At 37.3% G+C, this 9,631-nt stretch overlaps 1 protein-coding gene and 1 pseudogene across 1 annotated transcript; one reads left to right on the top strand and one right to left on the bottom strand.

Annotated features, from left to right (window-relative positions):
• Nucleotides 1–2,665: 2,665 nt before the first annotated feature.
• LOC102417884 (tripartite motif-containing protein 60-like) lies at nucleotides 2,666–4,042 on the bottom strand. Its single transcript, XM_006085457.1, has one exon. The coding sequence runs from the start codon at nucleotides 4,040–4,042 to the stop codon at nucleotides 2,666–2,668; it is 1,377 nt and encodes a 458-aa protein (XP_006085519.1).
• The window catches only part of LOC102417565, a 30,132-nt pseudogene continuing 24,541 nt past the window's right edge, over nucleotides 4,041–9,631 (top strand).

Here is a 9,631-nt window from a genome sequence, read left to right as displayed (position 1 = left end):
TAGGGTACAATGTAAGAGATCGACCAAAGGTCTTATATGCATGCATATAAGCATAACCAATGGACACAGGCACTAGGAGGATGAGGACATGTGCTGGGAGGTGGGAGTGGCTGAGGAGAGATCAATAGGGAGAAAAGGAGACATATGCAATACTTTAAACAATAAAGAATTTAAAAAATATAAAAGAAATTAAAATATATGGCTTTTAGATCAACTATGTGCCAGATCTCTCTCTTCCCATTTCAAAATCCTTAATCTTGTACACAAAGTTTGCTTTACTTTGTAATTATATTTACAGATGTCAACGATTAGGATGGGCACTTTTGTGTGGCATTAATCTTTCTACCACAACCAAAACAAAAAGAAACACGATTTATCCTCCAGGATGCCTCCCTAGATCCCCTCAAGCACACCAAGGCACCTTCCTTACGGGCTCGTCGAGTATATTTTGTATATTTCTATTGTTGGTGTTTGTATGGTTACCCAACTTAGTCTCCTAGACTGTGGGTGCCACGAGATTGCTCTAACTCTTATAATAATTAGATATCTGAAAACTTCCAAAAAGTAAAGGGAAAACTAGCACAACAGTGAGTTTTGTGAAGAATTAAGTTGTAGAATTAATATATGGAAATTAGTGTTCTTTTTATATTAAAACAGAAATCATTGTGCATATCTCCAATAATGGTCACAATACTTGACGCTTAGTAAATATTTTTTTAAAATATTGGCTGGTTAAAAAACTACTAACCACAGTTGAGACTTAAAATTAAAGTATTATTAAATGGAGACCTTTTTGTTGTTTCTCATAGAGATGTACTTATCTATATTTGGTTTATAGAAATTGTGACATCATGGTAAAAAAGAGATAAATTAATTAGTCTACTCTAAAACTATTCATTTTCAAGATGGACAAATGTTAACGTTAAATAGTATATTCCCCTTCCTAGGATGTTAACTGAGGATTTATTATCGCTTTTTACCTGTAGCCACCAAAAAATTTTAAATGTATTTATAATTTAAATTAAATAATTTAACTTTTCATCTTTGGAAAATAGAGAATAGTCTACAAATTACTATGTTTTTAAAGAAATCTGAGATGTATCATCCTGGAAATAGTATATATTTTCTTATAGCTATATTTATTCATAAATACTGTATTAATAATTGCTCATGACATTAAGCAGAGGTCTTAACTTATGACAATGACATTTCAAAATGTGTTTTTAGGGTACTTTTGAAATTGCCGAATAAATTCCTCATTTGTATATTATTGGAAGCAAGGAAAAATATAATATCCTTACAGATTGTTATAAGGCTGATTTGGTTCAGAGGTGTTAGCAGTATGATATTATAATGATCTCAATATTTATTAATAAATGTGTGCATGACACATAGCTTGTTGTAACCAAAATGACAGTTTGTCAATAAAATATCTATTAGGTCTGTAACATGTTGCACAGGCTACAGAATAATTGAAAGGAATGGCACACACTCGATCAATACCACGAGTAGCAGAGGGGGTCTGGATAATTTACCGCAAACTGAAAATGATTTTCTGGGCATGTATCTCATCAGCAGCTTAAGCAGAAATAACAGGCATTAACAGCGACAGAGCTAGGTCCCTATGTCATATTTCAATAACTGTATTTGATTTTGTTGTTTAGCTTGCCCCCATCATTTTACTTGTTTGCCAGCCCCATAAGAACAGTCATAAAATGAAAGTAGTACCATTTCCATTAGATGTTTTTGGTAGCAAACAACAGACTGAGTCACAACATAAGACAAATGGAGACTCTTTAAACTCGGTCCCTCCTTGTCACTTGGTGTTTATAGATTACTATTGCCTAATAGGCCAGCAAACAAGCATTATACTTCTACAAATGTAAATTCATAGCAAAGTCAATAGATGTTACCAATAGTAACCAAAGAGAAACTGCAGTATAATTATTTCAATTATAATGGAATAACTTCAAAAAAACTCATTTTTGAGAGACAAAAACACTTGCAAAAATCATTTGGTTTTATACATGTGTGTAGAAAGGAGAGTTTTATAGATTCTATAGCGGCTTCCTTGAAATAAATTGACAACAGAGAGATCAACAGGAGAAAATGTAAACAAATTTATTAAATTTTAATATTGCATGCACGGGGCATTACAGGAAAAAAAGTAAATACCCTCTGAAAGAAGTAATGTTTGAAAAATTATATGTCATCTCAATAGAGGAAGGGAAGGGGATATGTAGGTCACTTAGGGAAAGGTAAATGATTTTTAGGGAAGATGAATGGGCTCTTAGAAGAATAGATGGTTGATAAAATAGTTTGTTACAAAGTTGGTCTGGATGTGGTGTCAACTTCTAGTCTCCTCTCCTGTGATAAAAATCAATCTACCCTGTTGATGAAACTTCTGGGGAAAGGATTTATGATAATTGATTTCCTTTTGGAGAATTGGTCTTCAGGTAAATGAGGGGAGTTCAGAGAAAGTCTCTCTTTGCATTTGCTGTTTTTTAAGTACCCTCAGCTCAAAATAACCAATATACTAAAGCAGCATATTTTATTTTTTTTATTTTTATTTTTATTATTTTTTTGAAATGTACTTGGGCCTTTTATTACAAGCACTCTCTATTAACAGGAAGAGTAGAACGCATCAAACAGATTGCAAGGTGGTTCATCTTTCATCTTTGACTACATGCATTTCAAGTGATTTTGTAAAAAGTCCTATGCAGAAATAGGGAATCAGTTTTTCTGTAAACCTTTCACTGAAAGTATGCAAATGTGATCTATTTCTCAAATTATAAAATGAAACTTCTCCCAACTCATAGTCCAGAAAAATGCCTATCCGTTCCCAGTTGCCTGAATCCCATGTGACAGATGTATTTGCCCAGAGATGAAACTGCCAGCAGCCATTTCTTGGGAATGGTGGCATAGGAGGATTCCTGGGGAAAGATTCCTTACACACGCCTAAGGACCATGCCCCTGTGCCTCTCACTTCTACCTGCCAAAAATGCCTGCCAGCATCAAATCCCTCAGAACTCAGGACAGCTGGGTAAGAAGTGCGTCCGTGAAGATTATGAAGACCAAATGCTGTCCTATAGGTCACACTTTTTCTATCTCTTGAGATAATGAGACATGGATGGGCTGTTTCAGGATCCAGTGTCAAATCTACCTGAAATGTGTGGATCATTTTATGCAGGCCCAAATAATGTGGGGGGAGAGAGCAACTCTCCTCCTTTAATTCATATAAAAAGGTGGCCGGGGGCTCTAGGTTATCATACCTGATGTGGATACTTTCAATACCAGTGAGTAAATCCATGTCTGTCTGCAAACACTTACTGATAATATCTCCAAGCAGACTGTTTAATACGGTGCTGTAGTTTGATATTTGGTTTTTCTCATCCATTAATTTTTCTTCAACATCTGTTGTTTCATTTAGCGAACTGATAAGCATTGCACTCTGTTCCTTTTCCAAAAAATTTTTAAGTTGTTTAACTTCAGAGTCCAATTCATCCTTTTCATTTTCTATCCTCTCTCTCACTTCAAAACATTTTGACACTTGCATTTCTGACCGATTTTCAGTATCTTTAATCTGCTCGCTAAAGGACTCGATATAGCTCTTGAGCTTCCTCCTGTGAGTAGCTGCAGCTTCTTCAACGGGCATCAGGGGGTGATCCCCATGATCAGAGGAGACACTGCACTGGGCACACAAAAGCTGCAGGTCCTTCTCACAAAACAGGGCCAGACCCTCACAGTGCTTCTTACACAGGGGTTCCTCTTGCCTTTTACTCTTTCCCCTTATGCGTGGAATCTGCTGAACAATCTCAGTCATGTGACATAATTGGGTGTTCCTCTTCAAGCTCCTGTCAGGGCAGTGGTGGAGGCAGACAGGACAGGGAAAGGTGCCCTGTAGAAGGTCCCAGCGCTGGTAGATGCAGGAGGAACAGAAGTTGTGTCCACACTCAGTGGTCAATGGGTCTCCCAGGTAATCCAGGCAGATGGAACAGCTGGCCTCCTCCTGGAGCTTGGCCAGGGCAGCTGCAAAGGCCATGGTGCAGAGAGGGTATCTGTTCCCAGACAGTCTCTTCAGTCAGTGTGATCCTCCAGGAGCGAAGAAAAGTGAGAAGCTGAGGTCTGCTCAGGCCTTGCTCCCTGTGGAAGCCCCTAGGAGTTTCCAAGAAGAGTTCCAGCCACCAGCTGTAGTCCAGTCTTCTTGTCGCCCTCTCCTGTATTTAACACCACTTTGCACAAGGGATGTAGAGTGCTCCTGGTCAAAACCAAGCACAATTCAAGTCATATGTGGTTTCTGGAGCCTGCTCCTTTGAGTGAGTCCCTGAAGTGTGTCTCCAAGAAGAGTTTCTGAAGCCAGTCTCCTACCCGTTAAATGCTAAGTAATGTGAGCCTGACCTATATATACCACTAGGAGGGTGAATCTCTTTAAGACCTCACCCACCAAAGCTCCTCCCTGGAGGTGGAACTTGTGGGCAAGGGTGGTAATAGGAGGATCTTTAGAAGTCTGGTTGATGGGATCTCCTCTTATTCCTGAAAGCTAGGAGGGATAACCTTTTTAACACGCATAATCTAATCTGCACCTTTATAATCCTCCCTTGAATACCTCAACACCCTTTAATCCCATTTGGCTGAGGAGCAAACTAAAATGAAAAGTAAAATCTTGCCCTAGCTTAGCCCTGTAGACCTTCCCAGCGCTGGTGGATGCAGGAGGAACAGAAGTTGTGCCCACAGGCAATGGTCACTGGGTTTCTCAGGTAATCCAGGCAGATGGGACGGCTGGCCTCTGCTTGGAACTTGGCCAGGGAAGCTGCAAAGGCCATGGTGCAGTGAAGGTGACCATCAGAAGAGACTCCCTTCAGTCATTGTGATCCACCAGGAGTGAGGAGAAGTGAGAAGCTGAGGTCTGCTCAGGCCTCCCTCTCTGTGGAAGTCAGTAGGAACTTCCAAGAAGAGTTCCAGTGGGCAGCTGACGTCTAGTCTTCCTGTCACCTTCCCTGTATTTAACATCAGGTTCCCCAAGTGAAGATCAGATGTGGACTCTGGTCAAAATCCAAGCACCACCCAAGTCATAAGTGGTTTCTGGGGCCTGCTCCTTTGAGTGAGTCCCTGAAGTGTGTCTCCAAGAAGAGTCTCCGAAGCCAGTCTCCTACCAGTTAAAAATCTAAAGCAGCATATTTTAGAATGGCATATCCTTAATTCATCAATACTTTATTAAATTATCCCCCAAATTCAGAGTGCTAATAAATCAAGAAAAAATGTAAGATCTGCAGATTATAAATATGATTCTTACACAAAAAATAATAATACATATTTTTTAAATTTCTGAATTTGGAAGTTAAATTTGTTAGGATCTCTACTTATTGCTTAGAAGGAGATCAAATCTATTCTATTACCTTTATATCCTACATAAATCTAACTGAGCTGTTTTCATTTTCCTTTATCTCTTTTCAGGTTATTTTAAAAGTGTGTGCTTTTTAATGCCAGTATCCTCAAGATTCATATGTTCTCACAGAACTGAAATGAAAGAAATGAAAACACATTTTGCAAAGTTGATAATGTTGTCAGTTTTTTAGATAACACAACAGAGTCATTGTTTCTAAGCTGTGGTGGGTTTCTTTTTATTTTTATTTTATTTTATTTTTATTTTTTAGTGATATGAGTCATCTGAGTTGCTTTTCGATCATTCCTGTTATTTTCTTTAAGGGTAGTCCATCACAAGGGGATATTTGCGTGCTTTGGTAAGGACACTTGACAGAGAAACAGAAGCCCTCCAGAGTGCACCATTGTACACACATTCACCTGAAAAGTTCAAACTTTTTCAAATTAACTGCCTTCAGTTAATGATCCTACGAAAGCAGAAAATTATGAATTCAGAGAATTGCAGTCAGTAAAAATTGCAAAAAATTGGGCTTTCTTTTCAAATAAAGTGGGAAGAAAAATTTCACATGGACATGATATCTAAAGTTGTGTGTATGTGTGTATGTGTGTGTGTGTGTGTGTGTGTGTGTGTGTGTGTGTGTTAGTCCATGATGTATATAACTATTTGGCAAAAAGTGACTTCTCTTTCGTTTGGGGTTAATTCAAACTATTGGCTGTGATACATAGTGCCTCAGACTTCACAAACTGATTCCACAGACATTAAATCTCACAAACTTTCTGGGAAATAGATATTATAATCCTGTTTTAGAAATGGAGAATCTGATGCTCAAAGAGCTTATGGTATCTGGACAAAAGATGAATCTTCTAATGCCATTTCCTTTGTTCTTTATATTAAAACTCAATAAGTCTTACTTATATCGAGACTTACATTGCGCTCTTGAAGGGGTTCAAATAGACCTGGCCACAGTGTGCTATTTTGGCAAGTGGATTATTGTGAGCTGGAGGCAATCAAGACCCTGCAGCCTCAAGAGAAACTTTTTATCTATACTTTAAAGTTTTTAAATTGAGGACCTTGCCCATGATAGGTTTATTACCAGAAATAACTTTTTATGAACTATCTCACGTAGGGTAAACATCTAATTACTGAATATCTGCTCTTCTTATTGTCATGTAAATGATCCTCTTCTCCCCTGAAGCCCCAGACACTTACCTTCTTCCTTAGCTCAGGATTTTCATGTATACCTCAATTTACCTTTTTGACTTTGAATTTCTCATGTGTGTGGTGTCTCTGACTCTCTTAGGTATGTGAGGTTGCCATGTGCACAAAATTAAATTTGATTTTTTCCTGATAACCTGTCCCATGTCAATTTAATTATTAGACAAGCAAAAGAATCGAGAAGGGTAGAGTAAAATTTTTTCTCCCCAAAACTCTGAATATGAGAGCCTTGTTATCTCCATTAAGATGTTAGTCACTTTTATTAATAAATATTTCTGAACAAAAGAACATTCATTTCGTTGAAACTGGTGTAAAATTATGGTGTTATTCGCTGCAGTAAAAAAGAAGGAATTTTTACCATTTGCAACAGCATGGATGGAACTGGAGAGCATTATGCTAAGCGAAATAAGCCAGTCAGAGAAAGATAAATATCACATGATCTCACTCATTTATGGACTATAATGAACAACATAAACTGATGAACAGAAACAGATCCAGAGACAGAGAAGCATCAATCAGACCGTCAGACCTCAAAGGGAAGGTAGGGGAGGGTGGGTGTAAGGGGGAGAGCTCAACCAAAGGACTTGTATGCATGCATATAAGCCTAACCAATGGACACAGACAACAGTGGGGTGAGGGCATGAGTGGGGGGGTTGGGGGGTAATGGTGGGATAAGGACACATATGTAATACCTTAATCAATATAGAAATTTAAAAAAAGAAAATTTGAAAGACTAGCATTAAATATTCTAAATGAAACAGAAAGAAAAGGTTTTATTAAAAAATATAATCCCAATTGCTAATGTAAACAATTTAGCATAATTTTAGGATAAATATAGCTTTGAATTCTGGATCCAATAAAGAAAAATAAGGTAAACACTATTAAATTAGCTACACAAAAGCCCATTCACAACCAAATTTCCCCTTTTCTTCCTCATATAAACAGGTTAAAAATGTGAAATCGTTACTTTTCCTGGCTATCTTAAAAGTGGACGTAACATGATAACCAGTTCTGCACAGGAAATGTCAGCAGAAGTCACTCAGTAGGGATTCCAGAAAAGTTTTTTAATCGAACAGACTCAGTCAGCCTGTTTGCCTTTAGTTGTTTGCCTTTCTTCTTCTACCTGAAATGTAGATATAATTTCTGAGAAAACAGGGTCATCTTATGACCAGAAAAAAAGACACATGTACGGGATGTGCCATTGGAAGAAATAGAAGACATTGTCTTTGAATAGCTTCTATAGGTTTCTTATTGAGTGGGATAGAAAAATCTCATAGTTGTCAAACCTGTCTTTATTTGAAGCCAATCAGGACTTTAACAAACACAAAATGTGTTGTTGGAATTGGGGTGCCCCCCAAAATATTGACTCTGCTAAGTGTATAAAAGATACAAACCTGGGAGGCAAAGCACTCACAATTTCTGGGTAGGAAGGTATTGCTTCGGGTTATATGAAGAAAACATTCAGTATAACTATAGCTTGCTATACACCACATACTGACTCAGATGGTAACTTTAAAGGCAATCATAAAAATTGAGTATTTGGGCCTGTGCCAATTTTAGCAAATTCCCACAAGAAAGCATGTGTCTTCCTGATTTGGTCTACCAAATTTTCAAGCCAAAGAGAGATGCTCTTTGTTGCAATTTATGTTAACTGATATTTCCTATAATTTTGAGTCATATTAGTGTTGAAAGAGCAAACTCAGGTTCGGGATGATGGATAAGGAAAACAGAGGTGTCTGTGTAGTTGAACAGGTTAAATGCTGCAGGGAGTACGTATCCATCAGCTTTATGGAAACACAGATGGACTTCTGGCATTTCTCTAGCCTGTTATACTGCTGTGCCACTCAAAGGTTTGGAAGTGGCTGGCAAAAATGAAATTAAGAATTTTAAGTCACTACAGTCTTCATTTTTAAAAAATTGCATCCTAGAAATTACACTAAATTAAGGGCTAAGAGATGATTTCTTCACTTGGTTCCTACAGTGGTGGAAGTTGCAAAACTGTAGTACATTATCAAACCCAGGCCATTGACCTTGAGTCATTATATTTCTTATATAGTGTATATTTATATAAATTTACAGTCTGCTCTGCTGAAACTGTCACTGAATTGGAATGAGTCTCTAAATTCCTTAAAGTAAACTTAGATTCATAAATTAACAATACATTTTACCTATCATACTCAAACATTATAAAAGAATTGCATGTGTGATAAACTATAATTATCAAACTAGTAGAGACCCGATGCATGAAATTCCTGCAAGGGGCTCGGCCCTCACAGCCTCGGCTTTGTCTGGAAGATCATCCAGACAGTCGTTCTGCTATTTGGTCTAATTAGCATATTAGCTCTTTATTATATAGGATTACAGAAAAATTAAGCCTTCATCTAAAAATTCGCCTTGTGCTCTCTTAAAGTGATGTGAACAATTGTTATGCCCTTCATCCATGTTTATCTAGATCTATAGATAATATAAATTTGAGAGTAATATGAATTATTTAATTTTGCAAATTATTTTTTCCTGTTGCCTTATATAACTTCACAAAGTATAATTCTTGAGTACTTCTAGAACCAAGCTTTAGACATAAAAAGAAAAAGAAAATAGGTGGTTGGCAAACTGTGAAATCATATTTTATTATGCAAAAATCAATTATTTTATGCCACTTAAGAGGAAGAAATTCATGTTAATTGTGTCTTTTCTCTTACCAAAACTTCCACCAACAAAATCCTTCTAGAATTCTGAAACAGTGTCCCTCTCCAATGTCAGCAACAATCCAAACCACAAACCTTCATGGCATTTGGACTTAATTGACTTTTGCTTCTGGGATATAGGGCAGGAATGTGGAGAACTGTTTTCTTTTCCTTGGTACTTGCATTTATTTTGAGAACAGATATTTAGAGCTACTGGTGGAGTCCTATCAGTGCTGCACATTGGATCCCAAGTGATAGACAAGCCCATGTGGTTTTTATTAAATTTTAAGTTCTTGTGTGTGTGAGAGAGTGAGTGTAATGTGTGTGCACAGACACAAACTAGTCTGGT

Source organism: Myotis lucifugus, unplaced genomic scaffold, assembly GCF_000147115.1.
Source record: "Myotis lucifugus unplaced genomic scaffold, Myoluc2.0 scaffold_18, whole genome shotgun sequence".
In the NCBI taxonomy this organism is placed as follows: domain Eukaryota; kingdom Metazoa; phylum Chordata; class Mammalia; order Chiroptera; family Vespertilionidae; genus Myotis; species Myotis lucifugus.
The sequence above is the reverse complement of the archived record's forward strand: the minus strand, read 5'-3'. Positions and strand labels throughout refer to the sequence as shown.